The following is a 21,664-nucleotide window of genomic DNA, read 5'->3' on the forward strand; positions in this document are numbered from 1 at the left end:
TGTACAAAATGGTCATATTACTCTTGAGTTTGTAAGTTCCAATAATCAATTAGCGGATATATTTACCAAACCTTTGAGTGAAGAAAGCTTTTGTAAAAATAGGCTTGAGCTTGGAATTATTCGTTGTGATGCATCTTGATTTTATATCTTACTTGATATTGTTACCGTAATGCATATTGATAGGGGGAGAATTAGACATTTTGTATGTGTTCATATTTTTTTTGGGAGAGCTAACTTCATTGGTATTGTTTTTGATGATTCCAAAGGGGGAGAAGTATAAGAAAAATATGTTTTTATCAATAATTGTTTCTATTGAATAATGCATATTTTTTTTAGAGAAAAAATTAATTAAGGACAAAGAAGGTTTCTTATCAATTGTTTTCAAGTATGTTCTTTGTGGTGAAATATTTACATGAGCTTTATGGTTATACATCTTGATAATAGAATTACTTGTTGATCATATGTGTTTCAAGTTATTTTTCTTCAATGATTTGTCATCATCAAAAAGGGGGAGATTGTTGGCTTTTTGGCCCTTAATCTCAAATTAATTTATTTTAATTATTCAATTAATTTATGTTTTGATGATAACAAATCTGATTTTTTTTATTGACAATTTTATTAATTTGAATAGACCATATCGTAGAGCTTGGAAAAATGATTCTAACGCCTCTTGAATCACCCAAATCGAAGTTCAAATGAAGAAAATTGCTAAAAGAAGCTTAACGAAAAAATACCCGAGATGGTGACGTGGCGACCAAGCATTCAATTTGAACCAATTAGAGAAAGCCACTTGGAGCAATGAAGGAGTAACAAATGTGGCTTTTTGTTATGTTTTATTGGCTTTTATAAAGAAAATGAATTTAAAAGAAAAATGATTTTAATATTATTATTATTTCTTGTGTCTAACGGCTAGTTTTTTTAAAAGAGGGTGAAGTTGCTTTATTGATTTCTTTTTAAACAAAATATTTTGAAAAGACATATTATTATATTATTATTTGTATTGTGTCTAACGGCTAATTAAGTTTAAATCTCAACCATTCATTTTTCTTTTACTATATCTAATGACCCAAATGATTTTGAATTTATCTTTCCTCTCTTTTTAAATACTTCACATTTACACAAGATCACAACATTTTTTACAATCCTCAAGCAAAAAGCCAACATTGTTATTCTCTCTAAAGCTTCCAATTTTTATTCTTTTCATCTTATTCTTGAGAGCTTCTTATTGTATTGTGAGGATTAAATTTGTGAGCTTCAAATTGTATACTCACTCTTTTAGAGAGTTTTCTTTTGTGTGATTTAAAAATTTCATCATATTGTAACGGTTGGATCCTAACCCGTGGAAAGGATCGGGTTTGCTCTTGAACCCGAAAAAGGAGCAAGAATCGGTTCGGCTCAAATCCGTGGAAAGAGTCCAAAGAAGATTTTCAATCAAAATCCCAAGGGTGCTTGGGAAAGTGGATGTAGGTTGAGTTTAACCGAACCACTATAAAATTACGGTGTCTTCTTCTCTAACTCTTTTCTAATTATTTTTTAATTTAATTTTAGTTACATATTCTTATTGGTTGAGTTTGATTGCATACTTCCATTCATATCTTTTTATCAATCTTGTTATTTAACAAAGTTTACAAAGTTCTTTATTTAAATTTTAGAAAATATCTAATTAGTTGATTTTACTTTTTATTTGTCAAAAAGTTTATTTAAACCCTATTCACCCCCCTCTAGGGTTGCCATACCGATCCAACAGGATAATAATAGACTTGAGTAATATTATTGAGAAGTGAGTGATTTTGAATTAAATTGCTCGCTCGATTTAGTAGTTCGTGAATTCTCATTTAAAATGTGAGTAAGATCAACTTATTCGGGGACCTTCGATATATTGGGTATTGAAGTGTTTTTTATATTTGCTATGTATTTTTTTAGGGTAAGGATGGAGAATGCCCCTTCACCCCGACTCGACACTGTTGCCAATCCTATGGAGCATAATTATTATAACATGTTGCCAATCTTAACTTAGGACAAGACAAGAATTAAAATGAATACAATTTCTAAAAATAATGACAAAAATGATATAAGTTTCAATTTTATAGAAATATGAATGCAAATCCGAATAGAATTAGATATTAATAGATATTTATGAAATTATTAAAAAATAAAAAAAATATATTAGCAAAATTAATAGATATACTTTATACCTAGCTAAGATATATTATATGAAAAGTTGCATCAAATAACTAAAATATTTAAAATAAAAACAGCTCATGACACATATGGCAAAATAAGTGATATCATATGGTAATCATAACATATCATCTATCCATAATAATTTTTTTTGTTATTTTTGCAAAAGCCCCTTAAATATCACACGATTTTGTACGCTTTTTATGTTTCATGTATTTATTTTTAAAATGTTTTTTTTTATTAATTATCCGAATCATTAACCCGTAGAATATCAATATATCAAAAATGTAAATATCTCAAATAAGACTAGAACATAAAATAGTAAATATGAAATGATCTTATTTTATTTGTAAATCAAAGATACTAATTTCTAATACATGATATGGAAGCAAATTTGTTTTATTCCAAACTTCAATGGCAACATTGTTTCACTAAATCCAAAATAGATAACTTCTACCATAACAATCCAGACTTAATTAAGATTGACCTAAATACTTTATTCAGTAATCAAATTCATCTCCCTTGTATGAAGTTGTTAGAAAAGGAAGTGATGTCATGGATAAATCTCTATCAGAGACCTTAAGTCTAAAATAGGGAAGATCTTGTAGGCCCTAAATCCAGCTTCTTTAATCAATTTAGCCCATTCCTTTTCCTCTCTTTCTTTTCCTCCAGGTACAATCATCATCAACATGTCGTACAATAGTTGTGTCTCAATTGAATCTGCATCATTTTTCGTATTAAATAACACCAAATCAATTACCATCACTTTCCCTTTCTTACTACCACTGCCTGTGATTGCTTCTTTGCACTTCTTCAAAATCTCCACACATTCTTCATCGCTCCAGTCGTGTAATATCCACTATTTTAGTCACCACAAACGATTATTGGATTTTATAATATAAGCATATACAGCAAGAATCGTTTAGGAAGATTAAAAGAAACTAGTGGATATGCTTTATTGGTGAATTTTAAATAAATGTCTTCTTCAGTTGCACACAACAATTTTATTTCGATTTCTGATTATATTTTGTAAAGAAAAAATTAATTTCAAACGTAACTATATTTGTAGTTCTTCAAAAACAAAAAACGACGGTGGCAAGGAAACAAAAAGATGTTATCTAATGGAGCCATATGTGTATAAAAAGAAAAACAAAAGAAATTAGGTTCTACCTTCAACAGAATAGTATCAGCCGGAGGAATAAGGGTAAACATATCTCCTTCAACATATTTGAAGTTTGGTTGATCTCCCTTCAAATGAGCCACTACTTGGGGAAGATCCAACACAGTGCATTCCATTTGTGGAAAAGCTTGGGAAATGGCTTTGGCCACAGTTCCTGTGCCACCACCAACATCAACCAACGACTCAACTCCTTCAAAAACACTTCTATGTTTTTCCAATAACACATTAATCACCAACCTCGCATCACTCGCCATGCCTGCATTAAAAACCTCCCCTTCTTTTGGCTTATTCCTCATGTACTTCCAGAAGGGCACTCCGTGTGCTGTCTCGAATGGCGTTTGGTCGTCAGTCTGGAACCAGATTGAGAGGAACTGCCATGGATCTGTGAGGGCTGGCTGGAGCATGGAAAGTAGGAAAGGAGATACAGCACAAGGATTGTCTTTAAGGAGAAGGCGAGATGAATTGGTAAGAATATATCCTTCTTCTTGTTGAACAAAGAAACCAGAGTGAGTTAGTAAACGCATCAAACGGTATATGAATTGGGTTTTATTAGGATGAAGTTGGAGAGATGAAACAAGAATAGAGAGAGGCACAGGGTTGGGTCCATGGCTATGGATGGCGTCTGGAATTCCAAGTTGGATTGCACATTTGAGAGACATTGAGTTTATGAAGTTGAAGATGTGATTCCATACGTGAGATTGAGCTTCTAACAACTCATCCCCTCCCATTGCCAACATCTTTCCACCCTCCATATTCATATTCAGAACAGAAAGAGAGAAATAATTTTCAAAACACACTTTGTTGATGTGTCCAATTGTGATTGCATTTCGTCCATTTATATACAAATCCTTAGGCATTTTCAAGAAGAAACAAAATGATATTAAATTGAAACTTTGGGGTGAAAGATCATCTTTTGTGTTTGAACTACTTTTTAATATAATTTGGAATAGCACATGCATGGTCGATTTTAATTATTTAATCTTTATACCTAACTTTATAATATATTGGTAACACAATTTAGTAGTCTCCTAGTTTTAAATTTATTCTATAATATATTAACCTTAAAAAAACGTGAAATTATTAAACTGATATCATCTTTCACTGTTATGTGTGTAATCTCCATGATCTTTTTTCTATTATTATTCTTTTATTTAGTCAGTAGCATTGGGATGGGATAGACATCAAATCTAAGATAAGGAGCAAACCAATGGCTCTATTATATAATCAACATCTAAAGTTTAAAATAAACCTTAAATTATTAGATTGGGATAGACATCAAAGATTAAGCTATATGATTGCAACTAATTAATATTTACTTTCTTATCAACTAGTTGGATATATTTTATAAGCAAAAAGAAAGCACCGTGTGAAAAGACTAATAACATGTACCAACCTCCATAGTTGATAATAAATAATAAAAGCACTTTTAAAAACATCAAATAAATTAAAATATTTATAAGTTATTGTAGATACCGTATTTTGTCCTGTATTTTTATTTTTTTTATTAATTTATTTATTATTTTTTAAAAGAATTTGAATTTGAATTTAAATTTAAATTCTAAAATTTAAATCTTAATTTTTAAATTTATGTTATAAAACAAAAACAAAAATAAAAACATATTTAAAATTAAATTTAAAAGTAAAGATTTTTTTTTTCTCCCTATTTTTCTCAATCATCCCCTGTTTGTTTTCGTGAGTCACAACTCTCCCACTTTCTCTCAATCTCTCACGTTCTCCCACTCTTCCACCTTCTTCTCCAATCTCTCACGTTCTCCCACTCTTCCACTTTCTTCCCCAATCTCTCACGTTCTCCCACTCTTCCACATTTCTCTGTACTCATTTCACTATCTAAACCTACTTCACTTCTATCTAAAAAAGGAGACATTTCCCTATAAAAAGAGAATGAGAAAATTCAATTGGGGGGAGAAATTTTCTTTTTTTTTTTTTTTTTTTGCTGGAGAATTATTTGATAGAGAAGAGAGACACGTAAAAGAAATATTTTGGAAAAATGTGAAGATGATCAACTCAGAACATTTTGCATTTAACGCAGACCTTGTAAGTTCTTTTTTTTTATTATTATTCAAGTTGATGATACTGGCTTAATTATTTGACACACATTTGGGTGCTGTCTTAATTATTCATTTAAATCACTCATTAATTAGAGGTTGAGTTAATCATTTGACACTCATTTCACATCTTTTAATTATTTGCATCATTTGGCTCCCATTTGACTCTTTGATTGTTGCCTTAATTAATTAGTGTTTGTTTTGCATTTGATTACACTTATTTATGCACATCTATTTGGCCATTTGACTATTCTGATGGTTGAGTTCTGCATCTGTTTAATTATTTGACACCCATTTGAATGTTGTGAGTTAATTATCTGATTTGACTGCTATTAATTATTTCATTTGGTTAATTAATTATGTTAATTATTTGATCTGTGTTAATTTTCTACATCATCATTAATTATTTGACATCCATTTGACCATTGGACTATTTTGATTGCTGTGTTCTGCATCTAGTTAATTAATTTGACACCCATTGGCTGATTAATTAGTTTTTTTTGCATCTGTTTAATTATTTGGCATCCATTTGGCTACTACCTTAATTAATCCGTGGGTTCTTGATTAATTATTTGAATTATTTGACATCCATTTGCGCTATGTTAATTATTTCATTTAGTTAATTAATTAAATGATTTGTTAATTATTTGATTGATGTCTTAATTATTTAACACTAATTTGACATACTGATTTAATTCTTTGCTATCTTTTTAATTATCTAGGCATCCATTTTACATTCTGTGTTAATTGTGTGTATCCATTTGGTATCTTGCTTTAATAATTATCAATTTGGCATATATGTTAATTATGCATTTGAAAATAACTATTCATTTGACATACTCTCTTAATTATGCATTGTTAATTAATTAGCACAATGTATTTGACGGTTTTAATTTTTGGCCTCCTCCATTGTGAGCAAATTATTTGCATATTGTTAACTTATTTTGGCACTCATTTGGCATCTTATGTCAATTACGCATTCAAATTATTTGTATTCTGTATTAATTAATTAATCATTAAAACTATTTGACATCCATTGGGTACTGTGATTATTTATTGGCATCTTGCATTAAACCTACTTTGACATCTGCAGTTAATTATTATTTCACCCATTTGACATCCTCGAGTAATTATTTATTGCTCTAGTCTGGCATAATTAATTATTTTGCATATTTCTGAATTAATTAATTAATTTGCCTATTTCTGCATTAATTAATTATTTTGCATCCTTTTGAATTAATTAATTATTTTACATGTTTTGAATTAATTAATTATTTTGCATCATTATGCATTAATTAATTATCTTGCATGTGTTGTATTAATTAATCATCTTGTACATTTTGCGTATTGCTTACATTATCCTGTATTTGTTTTATGCATTTATTTTATCTCAGCATATTACCCTTTAAGTATTTTTCAAATTTCATAATGTTTTATCATTGTTATTATTCATTTTTCAATTTAAATATAAAAATGTAAATTGGAGAAAAAGTATTATTTTTTATGGATTTTATAATTTATAATCCATGAATACATGAAATTTTTCTGTTTGAAATTTAATTAATAGATTGATTTTAAATAAACACATTTCATATTTTAAATGAGACTGAGTAGTGTTTTCATTCTAGATACATGAAATTTCTCATTTCATATTTTAAATTTCTCATGAAATTTCTCATTAATCTCATTCTAGATACATGATAGAGATTAAAATATAAGTTTTGGTATCTTAATATTCTTAAGGTGAATAAAAATCTTTTAAAACAAAAATAAACTTAATTTTTCTAATGGCTCCTATGCCACCCATAATCATCAATTCATGCTTAGGTTTTACTTTCTTCGATATGAATTGATAAACATGAGACATTTAAACAAAACCTAAATAAAAACTTTGTTTTGTGAACCTCTCTAATTTAATTTAAAAGATAAAATTGGATAACCATTTTTTAGGTGTTGTAGGGTGCTAACACCTTCCCTACACACAACTGACTCGCGAACTTAAATATCTGAATGTACGCAGACCATTTTTTTTTCTTTTTTGGGTGACCAATCACACCCTAATATGGTTGGTGGCGACTCCAAAACTATTTATTAAAATTAAATAAACGGGGAGGTCGGCCGCTCCGCGTAGTGATTACGTCGCGACGGTTATAACAATATTTCATCAACGTTTCTATTATCAATATCTATTATTGATAAATAATTTTATTAAGTAAAATTTTTTATTATTATCTATTATTTATGAAATTTAAAAATTTTGCTATACGTTAATAAATATTTTATCAAATTTACTATTTTTGACAAGAGACTCTTACAAAAACAGTACGACAATTCATCTCATTACATTTTCTAAATTGTAAAAATAGTAAATTTAAAAATTGATAATCCTGTAATCCTATAATTATCATTTGATAATTGTCTAATTGTCTGATACCACTGATTTTGTACAATATAAAAAAATAATAAATGTGATGTGTTGTTTTTTTAGAATATTTTTGTGATTGGATGTAATTTTGTTTTTGACAATTATCTTAAATAATTTTATTAATTAAGAAAATTTTATAGATAGTACACAAAATAAATATATTTAGAAAAGCCTTTTAAATGAATTAAAAAAAGAAAAAGTTAATCGTGTTTTGCTAACTTTTTTTAATTAGGTTTAATTATTTAATTAAAATTTAAGCAATGGCCAGCTATACACAACTAACAAGTAGGATATAATATATACTCCTACTGTTCGTTTTTCGGCTCAGATCTTGAGGTATAGTGATACAAAATATATTAATTAGGTGCTAGTTGCAAATTATTTGATTTTTTTATTTCGGGTTGTGAAAATTAAGCCTTATTTTTAATTCTTTTTTAAAAAGTAAGGCTTATTTCTTTTTCTTTTTTTTTCCTTTTGTGATCTACCTTTTAAGGATATTTCAAAAATCAAGCTCATAATGAAACTATCGAAGAATGATGAGGAGACCAATTTTCTATTTGCATCCACACTGATAGAAGCTCTCTGAAAAGAACTTCATCTACCCACTTTAATTTGTGTTCCTTCTTCCACAGTTTTAATGGTTTATTTGTTCGTATGGTTTTCAAGACAATGGACGTTAAAGAAATAATTCAAATAATTTGAGCCAAAAGCAAGAAATACTGACAACACATCATTTTGGATCAAACGAGAGGAGAAAGGGACAAATTGCGAAATTGAAGAAGAGACACAAAACTACAAACTCTTGCCCCTAACAGGATCCAAGGGCACCGTCGCAACGCTGACACCACCAACGAATATCATGCGGGCGCCCTACAGCATCGGCACACTAAGCAGTATACAAAACATATTTCATTCAAAACCCCACTGACTTAAGAATTAAATCAAATTGAAACTAAACAAAAACATAACTGAAACTAAATTCATATAGTTAGATTCGGTTTATTATAACTTGAAACTGAGTTTATGTGATTTCGTTCCGTTTAAAACTAAATAAGTATTAAAACAAAACCAAATTGCTTTATAATTTAAATATATATATATTTTACATAGAGAAATTGTAAAAAATAACAAATTTTCCAATTTTGATATGCTTCTCACCAATTCAACTATTTATTGAAAACAAGATAGAGTAGATTTAATAGATTTTTAGAATACATCCTCAGAAACTAGCAAATTCACCAATAATTTTGAGCAAAAAATTATTTACAAGATTGGTTCAATCAGAATTGATCATTAAACATGACATGAAAAAAAAAGTTTTAGAAGAGTTATTTAAGGCATGGAAAAGGATTTCTACATTTGTTTTTTAATTTGGCCTTTAATTAATTAGTATGCAAATTTTGTAGTTTTTAGGTTTTGCTTTCTTCTTCTTTTTAAAAAGGTTTTTGTATTTAGATGGTGAATATCAATATTAAAAAGCTTGTGTTTATTCAAACGCTTATGGTGTTATCTTTTTTTATTTAAAAAAAAGCACATTTGATATTAAAAATTAATTTTGTGGTTAGTTGTCTTCAGATCTAAAAATGACCATAGTAGACTCTAGATTTGATATAAGTAACTTTTTTTGTCAGTGTTTACATTTAACGAACATATATTTTATAAATTAAAAGAAAATATAGTGAATCAATTAGGAGACTAATCAATGTAATATTTATTTTAAAAGCTTTTTGCAATAAATCCATTAATTCGTTTTTCTCATTTTAAATATTTGATTTCTTTAGAATATTCCTTCAAAGTTTTATGTTATAAATAAATTTGGTTTAACGTGTTATGTTATAATTAAATTTGGTGATATTTAGTCTTTTTGAAATACATGTTTCACTCACATGCTTTGTAAGAAAATTCTATATAGATCATTATTCCAAGCTAAAACTTCTTACGATTTAGCCATCCAAAAGAAAGGTACACCTTAGTAATTATGTTAAGCTAATTTTATGATAGATTGAAAGAGGTCAGTGACAATATTTCATTAGACTATTGCCTATGCACATTAGAATTAATGTACATCTTCAACACGAAAGTTGACAAATGAATTTAGAAATGAAAATGGAGAAAAATAGGTGGAGTTTAAGCACAACATTCTATTATTACTTTAATTCAATCTTCTATGGAAATGATAGAAAACAGCTGAAAATCTTGATATTGATGGAGATGTATTTTACCTATTATTGCAATATTTCATTGATATGTCAGTCAAATGACCTATGCCCAACTTGACCACTGATCAAGTCATATACCGATGAAACATTACTAATTTTTCAATAATACACACAAGTTTCCAAATGATTAAGTAATTGAATGAGAGAGAATATATGAAGGAAACTTGAGATCAGGATATCATTGACCTCCTTGAAAAAATTGCTGGTCTTTTGCTATGTTTATTGTCTGAGTTGTCTGCTATTAGTGTAATTTATGTTTGGTTCTTCCTCATGTAACATCTTTTTTCTAGTGTATCCTTATGATAAATCTATCAATTTTTTTTTTTTTTTTGGAGATTTAGAATGATTTTGACCACATGGTTATATTGGTACAATTTGTAGCTTATTGAAAATGGATTTGAAGGAGATGTTGATTCTGGCGGTGAAGAAGATGAAACGGAGGACACTGATGGTGTGAAAGTAGAACATCTACACATTTCAGATTATCAAGATTTTGCACTAATATCCGATTGATTTACTATAGTGATGAAGCTACCAAATAAGTGATTGATGTTTGATTCGTGACAAGACTTGTTGTAATTTAGTTATCTATGACAATACATTGCATTTAGTTTCTTTGTAAAAATATATTACCAAGGTTTAGTTTCTATTTTACTTGTATTTATCCATTTGGGAAAATTCAATAGATTTAGTGTACTTAGTTTTTTTTGGAAAAATGTTATCTGTGTTATTGTTATACATGAAAGTTCTTATTTATATGTGTACTAGTTTTGTGTTAAAATAGAATCATTGGATAATAGAAAAAAAAAATTGAATTATAATTTTTTTTTAAAAAAAAATTCATAACATACTTGACGGTTTTAAAATGTCATAAACAAGTGCATTCTTGACGGTTTTTCAATGTCATAAATAATCAATTTCTTGACGGTTATTAAATGTCATGAATACTTATACTCTTGATGGTTTTAAGTTGTCATAAACATTCACACTCTTCGATTTTTAACTATCATAAACATTTGGCTTCAAGGACGATTTTAAAACCGTCAAGAATAGTGATTATTGATAGTTTAAAAACGTCAAGAGAGTCTGTTTTTGTAGTAGTGTTTTTTAATCATATTTTTACGTCCTTTGAATCTATCTCATTTAGATACGACAATGGACAATCTTTAGAGAAAAAAAACTCTTTTATGAAAATAAATTTAAAATTTTTCTCATTAATATTAGTTTGACATAAAATATTTTTTAAAATATAAATACTAATATAAAAACCAATGAAGATATTCAATTAAATATTTTTATGGATAAAATGATAAAAGGACATTTTGTTTGCATCTAATCATTAACAAACATAGTGAGTGTTTATCAATTTTTATCAATGGGTGTTCGTTTCGATTGAATTTAAAATTTTGATATATATAGAAAATATTTTAATTGTCAAAATTTGGTTGTAGTTGGTAAATATTTTAATTTATTTTATTATTTAAAAAAATATGTGTTAGTACTACATGTATATGTATATTATTCATACACGTAGGTATATAATCTCAACTCACTCAACTCACATTCACGTCCCTCCACCGGTGATCGGCCACCGCTCCAACTCCTCTCACCTCATGGCTCCACCTCCAGCCGGCAGCCAGTACCCTCGTAAAATGATGCAACATGATAACTCTTGGTTTGGGCTTTGGGTTCTTGGTCAGATATCAATGTTCTGATTTTTTTTATTTGATGTTTTAGAAATTTTGTTAAACTAAGTGCGAGAGATCAATTGGTTTATCTGCGTTGTTTGATTTATGTTTCTTTGATTTTTAGTAATAAATGATTGGGTTTCTCTTTGTTGGAGTATTGGAGAAAGATTGGAGATGGCAGGAGTTGGGAGTGTTCCTATCAAATGGATTTGATCATAAGTGTTTGCGATATTTATCTGAATGGATGTTGAAAATAAATTCTAGTTTTTTTCTTTTCTTTTTCTCTGTATATGTTGTTAGCTTATTCATTTAGCCTAATGAATTAGAAGCATTGTTAAAGATCGGCAGTATATGTTTATTTCCATAAACCAATTTTCTTGAATTTATTTCCATGAACTAATTAGACTAGATAGTGAATCAATTGCTAGAATTAGTAAGCAAAATCATATCTCTAGCATTTGTCACAACTTGTAACATGATTAGAATCATAACCAAATCCGTTTCTATCCTCCAGTTGCGTTTAATATATTATTCTTTGAAGAAATTATTGTTGTTGATTGATTTCATTTCATTTCATTTTCGTTTGAATGCAAATTTATTTTCCTTGTACAAAATCACCAACAAAAACCCCCTTGTTTACTTTGGAATGTGTGATAATTTCTAGAAAACAAAGTAATAGGCTCCCTGTTACAAGACATGTTCACTAGCTACAAGTTCATTAGGGTGGTTTTAAAATTCATTTTTAAAAATTTAATTATGATAATTTTAATTATAATTATGATAATTTTAAAAATAATAATTGAGTAGAAAACAACATTTTTTAAAATTTGTAAATATAACAAAATCTATATGCAAGTATAGCAAAATCTAATATAAATCTATAGCTGATAGACTCTTATAACTATCATTAATGAATCAATATTTACAACATCATCTATATATTGACAGAGTTCAGTTTTAAAAAAATTTAAAATGTTTATAAAAAAATGTAACGGCTATATGAAAAAAAGAAAAAGAAAAAGTTTAATGTAATAAATCTAAGTTTTGGGCCTTTCAACATTGGATTAGAAGACTGAGTTTGGGTTCATAGGCCCATCGTCTTTTAACGTAGTTTGCTGAAATCAAATTCCAGATTGTAACGGCGAAACGCATTTCTTTCTCGATTGTTCGGCCTGCGATCCATCCACCCGTCGCTGTCAGCATTTGATTTCTTCCTCTCGATTCCAAATTTCTGTTTCTTCTTTTCTAATTCTCTTTCTTCTTCCTCACGCATTATGATTGCAGAATCGGATACCCGGTCAACACTGATTCACTTCAGCAGTCAACTTTTCTATTTCTTCCCCACCTCTTCAGTTTCCTTCACTTCTATGTTCTGAAGCTCGATTGGAGTTCCTCTAGAAATGATCCTCCCTGTTGTAAAGTTGGGGGCTCTTGCTCTTAAAACCATCTGCAAACCCATCGCCAATCGCCTCAAGAAGGAAGCTGGATTGCATCCGAAGTTTAGGCAGTGTATTATCAACTTCGCACAGGTTTCATTTCTTTTCATGTAATTACACGGTTTTCTTGCTTGTTGTTTACACTTGCAATTATGATCCATTTGGCACCAATGGGTTGGATTTTCTTGGAATAATGACATGCTTAAACTTATATGTTCCATGAGTAGTAGCTCTTAGGAGAAAGTTTAAATGTAAACTCTACTGCTATAAAATTCTGCAGTCTAAGACTCGGTAACTTGATGTGTATGTTAATATTTCGAAGTTTGTGGAATCAGTTGTTTCACATTTGATGCAACCCAATGATTTGTTTACTCTTCTCCTAGAGATATGTTCCGTCATATAAATAAGTTAGGTGTTCATGGAATGCTGATAGGTTTATTGCTCATTAACCTCATAGTTTGCTTTGTTAACATGAATTCTTCTTTGTGGAATGGATTATAAGATGTTGTCATATTGTACTTCTTATATGGAACCAGGCAAATCATCGGTTTTCGACAAATGTACAACGTAGAATATATGGTTATGCAACAGATGTTGCCATTCGTCCTCTGAATGAAGAGAAAGCTGTCCAAGCTGCGGCAGATCTTCTCGGGGAGCTCTTTGTATTCACGGTAAAATGATTTCATCTCTCTCTCTCTCCCCGTCCCTTTTTCTTTTAGAAGAATTGTCTCAGGGTTTGTTTTTACTGTGTCTTTATTCTGCTTTGTAAAGAAGGATTTTTGTTATTCTTCCTACTGGGATATTTTGATTAGTAAAATTATATCTCATTCACATCGAAATATACAGATAACAATTGATTTACAATGTTTACCAATTCTCATTTGGTTACAATGGGATGAAAACAAGTTTTTTGTTGAACATGTGAACTGGCCTTTTGGAGAAGTATATTACTTCCACCAAGTTATCCAATGTGCCAAAAGAAAAAACAACTTTAGACATTAGGGATCCGTATACTTATTATCATAATTCTTCACTAGAAGTGCGTATTTCCCAATTTTAATATCAGCTGTACTATCCCCATAGGTTGCTGGAACTGCTATTATTTTTGAGGTGCAAAGAAGTTCGAGGTCGGAAGCAAGAAAGGAGGAGCTCCGCAGGCAAGAATTGGAGGTATTTGGAGTTTCTATTCCTTTTTGTATCTGTTCCCTTCTTTTGTTTTCAGAATCAAAAGAATTATGTCTTCTTTAACAGTTGTGAATTTATTACAAAACAATAAAATTAGATATCAGTTATAGTTCGCATTCCCGAAATTATACAGAATTGTACCAATGACAATGCAATTTGTTCCACCAGAAACTTTTGTTTCACACACAAGTGCTTCATTGCTCTGACTTTAATTTAAAATAATGTATAAGCGTAAATATCTTTACATGTTTGTTCCTGCTTATAGGCGATGAAGCAAAGGGATGATGATATAGCCCGAGAAATAGAAATTCTTAAACAAAAGATCGAAAATCTAGAAGAGTTGTCCAAGGGAAGAGGTCTAACTGGCTTATTTCACTTCAGGCATCCGCATACTACGGAAGGTGAAAACGTGAAACACTCTTGATCATCATTAAGACAAAGTAAGCCATGGATTTTGTAACTGAGCATTTTATCATTGGTTGATTGAAATCCAACATTTCTGACGGAGGGTTGTTAATAAAGACTTTAATCATGTAAGAAATTGCAGCCTTGTAAATACATTGTCCAACTCTAGAATGTTCAAATGAAATTTGAAGTTCAGAATGAAAAATGACCAACCGATATTCCAAATACCTGCATCTCTCGATGATTGGCATGTATATGTTCAGAAATGTGGATCTTTTTACATCTTTATTAGAGGGCAATGTTTGTTTTGTATAAAAACTATATCAGGATGAAGAGAACTGTTTGAAAATGGGCTGTTGGGACCTTTCTCTAGTAAAATAAATGCTACTGTCCTTTAGTTGTAAACCCTATCAGTAGCATTAACGTGACCTGTCTGTATCTTTTTTTTCATACATCATCATACGTACAATTTCTTAGAATCGTAGGTGAGCTCTTGAATTTGATTTTGGACATCAATAAATAAGAAAAACTAGTGAATGTTCCAAACAGTTTCCTTGACATCAATAATATAAGGAATTTGCATTTGTAATTTAAGAAATTTATATTTTATCGTGCATTTATTTATTGTAGAAGATATATCCAATTCTTATGTAGGCAGTAATTTAATGCTATCTATAACTCTTCACTCTCCCTCCATTTATTTTGTACAAAGCACATAGATGAGTAACTCCCATTGGAGTTTAGTTTAAAGGTAAAGCAACAATCATCCTCTCAAATATCGATAGTTTGATTTCATTCCTACAATTATTGAACTAAAAAAAAAAAAAATTGTGGGCTTTTGGATGGTTTGACCTTCATGTGTCCTAATTCTACTTTTGATATTCTAGCTTTCGTGCTGGTGGGTTGATCCTTTTGGTGGTACTAACAAAAAGATTTGGTTGGCCTTACTGCATGCTTTCTTTTGAACGTTGTGAGGTGAAAGAAATTGAAGGCTTTCTTCGAGTCTTAATTTTCTTTTAATAGATTCATGGAGTTGGTTTTGTCTGACAAAACAAAGCACCACTTCAATAGTTATAGCTTATCTTGTTAGTCACTAATTGACTCTCTTTAGGTGTAATCGGTTTTAGGTGTTTGGGGTTTGGGGTTATGATTTCATATATCAATGAAAATGTTTCTTTTACTAACCGTTTATTTCAAAATTAACATACAATCCAACTCAGTTGTTTCAAACAAAAGCAAACAAAACAACCTCTTTTCCTTCTTGTTGTTTCTCATCCAACTAAAGATTGGAGATTGTGGATGAAATTGATGATATAAGACTCCTCCAAATCTTTGTCAAGCAATAGCTCTCTTAACTTTGCACGGGTTGCTCTGATCTCTTTCCCTCTTTCATTCCCTTCATCCATCAGTGTCTTCACTGCCTCACACACACTTTCTTTGGTAAAAAATCCATCATCTTCCCTTTTCTCAACCTCCACACCAACCTTCAAACAACTGCTCAATGTTCTTGCTCTAAAGAAATGGTCACCAACGTGAGGCAACAACACTAACTGACACTTCTTTACCAATGCCTCAGATAAAGACCCTGCCCCACAATGTGTAACAAAGCATCCAATTGATGGATGCTCCAAAATGTGCTGTTGTTGAACCCATCCTCCATACACCACCCCTCTCCCCTCAACTCTTTCTTCAAATCCGTCAGGCAAGGCAGCGGTCACTGTGTCGACTCCAACCGGCGGTTTGAGCACAGCCAAGAATGGTAAGTTTGTAAGCTCAAAGCCCAAGACCAATTCTTGGAATTGGTCTTTTGTTAAGGTACACTCACTTCCAAATGCACAGTATATGACTGAACCAGATTTGAACTTTGATAACCATTCTTGCCATCTATGTTCTAAAGTTGTTTTTGGCTCTTGTATGTCCCCATCAGGTCCTGAAAGCAGAACAGGCTTTTTGAATTCACTTATGAGAAAGTCTACAAAAGGACCTTCAATCTCCCCACATGCCTTGAATGCTATAGCATCAGCCTCACAAAGACCGGTGAAATGGCGATGAAAAAAGCGGACATCACTGCCAAATATCATATTGGACATAAATGTAACATTTTTGGCCTCGTGAGAATGAAGCTTGATTGCGGAAATTGCCAAGCCAAGAGGTGGCTGCATAAATTCATCCACAGTGAAATCAGGTCCACAGAGTTGCCTTGTTGGGGTGAAGACGTAACTGAATGTTGTTGCACTAATTACACTGTAATAGATAGATTTGATGCCCAATTGAGATGCCAATTTAGGGATCCAGAAAGTGAAATCAAAGAAGATGACATGGGGTTTTATGAGTTGGAGTAGGGTTTTGATTTGTGGTTGGGTGAGGTCCATCGCAGTCATGATGAGATTAAACTCGTGAAGATTAGAAACATCAGCAGTAATTTCAGCACCTTCAGGGAGACCATCAACATGAGGAACAATGATGGGGACAAAGGTAATGAGATTTGGAAAGTGGTTGAAAGGCTGCAATTTGACCTGAGTTTTTGATGGGATTAAGAAGGAAATTTTGTGACCTTTTTTGGCTAACTTGTTGGCAATTTGGAGATATGGAGCTAAGTGGCCAAAAGCAAACCAAGGGAACATTGCTATGTGCAAGCTGGAAGTGGCTGCCATTGTTGACACCCCTCTTTCCTCTGTCCTAGCTTCCAAGAGATGAAGAAAAAACAGAATAACATGACAATTTTTTTTAATGATAATCAAATGGGTGTTTAGTAACAGAATTATGATCTAGATCTAGATCCTATGGAAAAACATGACAAGTTAAAGGAAAACAGATGGTTTTGTTGAAGAGAAATGGAAACTTAGGGATGTGCTGCATGGACGAATTGATTGTTCCAAAATGTTAATAATGCATGTTTACAAAAGCACAACAAAGGAAGAAAATGTTCGCGTGGTATCAAATGTAAGCTAATAATTTTAGGAATAGTCTCTATGAACTTTTGTAATATTGTTTTTTTTTTAGAGAAGAAAGGAAGAAAATGGTTGAACAAAGAAATATAGCTAACAAGCATACCTGGAGCCTGGAAGTTTTAAGCAAGAAGCTGCAGCAAATAGTGAGATGAAGAAGTAAACTCCTAAGACAATGGGTTTTGTTTAAGAATTCTGATGGTGATGGCATTAGAACAAAGCTAAGGAGCTATGGTAATGAGTAATAAGAACTAGCAAAAAGAGTTATTTTTTTCTTTCTTCTTCTGGATTTCTTTTTCTGTTGTCCAAGTGGAGGAAAGAGATGTAGCAGGTGTCACAAGAGCAGGAACTTGATGTTGAAAGTCGTTTAACGTTGGAAGCCATATAAAAATAATGTAATATGAAAGTTCAAATCCAATTGGTTAGATATGTGTGTATATCTTCCATCAAACCTTCAACTTATGTCAGTCATTTATTGTTGCCCATCACCTACAATGTTGATTTAACATGAAATCATTTATATATTAACTACTAAACCACACATGAAAAAATTATAATTTTAACTTAATTTATAAAATTGGAATAATTATTTCAACATTTTCAAGTTTATGTCCTATTTTCATGTTTACCTCCTAACAAGTTTAAAATGAATAGTAGGTTAAGAAGTATCATAAATTTAATTGTAAATGTAAATATGAAATTAAATATTTCAACTATATAAACATGCACATTTACTATAAAAAAAAAAAATAAACCACTAACTAGTGGTTGAACAACTTAATTAAAATACTCAAAAGTTAATTATATTTGTCCATAATTAATTTAAATTCCAAGCAAGTATAGAATTTATTATATTTTTATTAATATATATATATATATATATATATACACACAAAGGGTTGAAACTACATTTTTTATTATTTTACATTTATAATGAGTTGTAGCATGAGACCATAAATAAATAATTATTTGCATGAGTATGTATTTTATGAATAATATTCATGGGTCATAAAAGTGCAATATTACATACATGTTTATATTTTTAAACATCAAAGCCCCTACATCTTACATTGATTTGTTCACATATTTTCTATCTTCACCATGCTACTACTATCCTTCTTACATTTTTCATGTTTTCGTTGTCCATAATCTTTGATTGACGACACTTACTTGTCACAACCATTGGACTGAGAAAAATATATTATGTCAGTCACTAACAACAATTATTGCTTTTGCAATAAAATTAAAAGTATTGTGATTTCTTGTTCATCCCTCATTGTTCTTTTATTAATATTTCTATCGCTACATTTTCTATTCACCTCTTTGCAATAGAAGGTGAATTGAATATACACTCACAAAGTGAAAATTAACAACCTAGTCTTTGTAAAATTAGATTAGAGATATACCATTATGTAATATCAAACTTTTAGAGGTAAAAATTAAATTCTCAAACTTATAAAATGTTATAATTAGATTCTCAAACTTGCGTGATCGTAGAAGTTGAAACAATTGTACAACTCAACTCTTTTTTATTTAGAAGGATACAATTTTAACAAATTTGAACTATTACCATGCTTGAAAGATTTGCAATTCTTTTGTAATCATAATACTTTATTATCTCACATTGAATTATATTTTTGAAGCAACAATTTAAATTGAAGGGATTTAATTGATAGGCACCTAGGTTTTATTCCCATATTGAATTGATGAAGGTGAAAATGTCTTGGAAAACCATTTTCATCTGCAAATCCATTAACTGCAAATCCATTAACTGCAAACCCCCCTTGTTCAAGGCATACAAATAGAAGGCTATATCATGTTTTCTTCTTTCAACAAAAAAAAATCCATCAGCGATTCTTTTCAATCTCCATTCATGAGAGGAATTACTAACACCACTTGATTACATACATAAAGTTGTACTAGAATGTAAATTCGTGCTGTTTCTTTGGACAAATGGACGTCGAAAATCTTTTTTTTTTTTTCTTTTTTAAATTGAATCAATGGAGACTTGTGAAACCATCCATCAAACATAACTAACACAATAGTTCGTATGCTCATTGTTGTTTGATAAACCGTTTTTGCACCCTATCAGCCACATCGACCTTCCCATGAATCCTACAAGCACTCAACATGGCACCCCACAAAGCCTCATCAGGCTCGATCTCCATCTCCATTATCAACTTCTCTGCTTCTTCCACTTGCCCCGATCTCCCAAGCAAATCCACCATGCAAGTATAATGCTGCAATCCAGGCCTCAAATGAAACTCCATTCTCATCATTCCAAAATACTCCTTCCCTTTCTCAATCAACCCTCCATGGCTACACGCGGTGAGAAGAGATGTAAAAGTGAGTTCATCCGGCTTTTGCCCTTCTTCCACCATCCTCTCAAACAACCTAAACACCTCCCCAAACATCCCATGAACACCATAACCCGCCATCAAAGCAGACCACGACACCTCATTCCTCTCAGGCATTCCATCAAACACCTTCCGTGCAACACCCAAATCCCCGCATTTGCCATACATGGTAATCAAAGCATTCAAACTAGGCAAATCTGCAGAGAAGCCATTAATCAGAAGAGCCCCATGAACCTGGCGGCCAAGGCGCAAGGAGGAGAGGCCGGTACATGACTTAAGCACAGGCGGGAGAGTATGGCGATCAATGGATTTTCCAGAAAGGAGCATGTGGCGGAAAATGGAGAGGGACTGCGAGAAGAGACGGAGAGAAGAGTGGGCTCTGATGAGAGTATTGAAGAGGTAGGTGGGGCGACGAGTGGCGAAGGAGAAGATGGTGGTGGCTTGTGGGAGTTGAGCGCAGGCAGCGTAGGTTGAAGCGAGCTTGGTTCGAATGAAATGGTGGTGAGAGATATGAAGTGTTATGGTAAGAGCGTGGATTTGCTTGAGAGTGTGGAGGTTGTTGGTGGAGGAGCAGGCGTCGAGGAGAGCAGCGTAAAAGGGGATTATTTCGTGTGGTTTGGGCATTTACCACATCAAACGAAGATGAAGGCTCCGATATCTAATCCTCGCCAACACCTAAAGTTATTGATATTCTACAAGTTTCTTCCTTCTTCAAACCATCTCTAAAATTGGTACATTCCCAACTTTGATGAATTTAAATAAGATTGTTTGGTATTTCAGATTAGGTCGGGTTAATGATAGTTTTTTTTTAATCAATCTCAATCTTTACCTTGAATCAACTCAACCCTCATATTTTTTTTAGTTTGATCTTTGCACAACAAAACAACCGAAAAATATGTACATTTTCCTTGAAAAAATTAACAAAATAGTCCATTACAAGTATGTTGTAAAATTTTGAATAATTGTAGGGTTGGTGTACATAAACAATCAAATATCTATTTCCTATTATTATTTAACGAGAGCAAATTCTCTTTAGTCATTTACGACTAAGCTTCCTACTAATCGAAAAAAATCATGTGAGGGTAGACCAACAAATGAGACAAGATATAGATATATAATTTCGGGTTGGGTCATTATCAATACTGTCAAATAATTATGAATTCAGAACCGACACAAAATTCAATTTCTTAAAAAAAAAATCAACCCAATTCATAATAGAATTTAACCCAAACCAAATATCCTTGGGTTGGATGGGCTGGATCGGTTGGGTTACCAAAGAAACTAATATAAATCCGCGAGAATCCATGAGTTAAAAAGTCATGAGCTTCCTTCGGGTTGGGATATGAAATCATAGAAAAATTGGATAGGAGATAGAGTGATGGGCGAGACAATTCTCCAACAATTATGCATGTAATTCTTGTCAACATGAGCTAAGCTCAACTGGAGTTTGTTTTCGAGGATAAAAGGATAAGAGGATGTTTCGGGTTCAAATCACCCGAATCCCAAGTCCTTTCAAGAAAAATAAATAAATGTGAGTTTGGACCTTGACTTGGATAGTCAGACGTTTTTCCTAG

The 21,664-nt window shown here is 31.3% G+C and overlaps 4 protein-coding genes across 5 annotated transcripts; 1 reads left to right on the forward strand and 3 right to left on the reverse strand.

The window, feature by feature from the left end:
* Nucleotides 1-2,495: 2,495 nt before the first annotated feature.
* Nucleotides 2,496-4,172, reverse strand: LOC101216522 (probable O-methyltransferase 3). Its single transcript, XM_004151687.3, has 2 exons — nucleotides 3,352-4,172; nucleotides 2,496-3,040 (listed from the first exon to the last, which is right to left on the reverse strand). The coding sequence occupies exons 1-2, from the start codon at nucleotides 4,117-4,119 to the stop codon at nucleotides 2,735-2,737; spliced, it is 1,074 nt and encodes a 357-aa protein (XP_004151735.2). The 5' UTR covers nucleotides 4,120-4,172; the 3' UTR covers nucleotides 2,496-2,734.
* An 8,720-nt stretch (nucleotides 4,173-12,892) lies between these two features.
* LOC101205978 (OPA3-like protein) lies at nucleotides 12,893-15,193 on the forward strand. The gene is made up of 4 exons (XM_004144469.3): nucleotides 12,893-13,288; nucleotides 13,732-13,866; nucleotides 14,279-14,365; nucleotides 14,646-15,193. The coding sequence occupies exons 1-4, from the start codon at nucleotides 13,160-13,162 to the stop codon at nucleotides 14,802-14,804; spliced, it is 510 nt and encodes a 169-aa protein (XP_004144517.1). The 5' UTR covers nucleotides 12,893-13,159; the 3' UTR covers nucleotides 14,805-15,193.
* Nucleotides 15,194-15,935: 742 nt separating this feature from the next.
* LOC101207255 (cyanidin 3-O-galactoside 2''-O-xylosyltransferase FGGT1) lies at nucleotides 15,936-18,143 on the reverse strand. Of its 2 annotated transcripts, none has more exons than XM_004144554.3 (2): nucleotides 17,840-18,143; nucleotides 15,936-17,464 (listed from the first exon to the last, which is right to left on the reverse strand). In XM_004144554.3, the coding sequence occupies exon 2, from the start codon at nucleotides 17,437-17,439 to the stop codon at nucleotides 16,057-16,059; it is 1,383 nt and encodes a 460-aa protein (XP_004144602.1). In that variant the 5' UTR covers nucleotides 17,440-17,464; nucleotides 17,840-18,143; the 3' UTR covers nucleotides 15,936-16,056. The 2 variants fall into 2 exon arrangements, with proteins under 2 accessions (XP_004144602.1, XP_011658688.1); XM_011660386.2 differs by having other exon boundaries at nucleotides 15,936-17,468.
* A 1,324-nt stretch (nucleotides 18,144-19,467) lies between these two features.
* LOC101205747 (pentatricopeptide repeat-containing protein At3g46790, chloroplastic) lies at nucleotides 19,468-20,832 on the reverse strand. Its single transcript, XM_004144468.3, has one exon. The coding sequence runs from the start codon at nucleotides 20,712-20,714 to the stop codon at nucleotides 19,788-19,790; it is 927 nt and encodes a 308-aa protein (XP_004144516.1). The 5' UTR covers nucleotides 20,715-20,832; the 3' UTR covers nucleotides 19,468-19,787.
* Nucleotides 20,833-21,664: the final 832 nt, after the last annotated feature.

This window comes from Cucumis sativus, chromosome 7, assembly GCF_000004075.3.
Source record: "Cucumis sativus cultivar 9930 chromosome 7, Cucumber_9930_V3, whole genome shotgun sequence".
Classification (NCBI taxonomy): domain Eukaryota; kingdom Viridiplantae; phylum Streptophyta; class Magnoliopsida; order Cucurbitales; family Cucurbitaceae; genus Cucumis; species Cucumis sativus.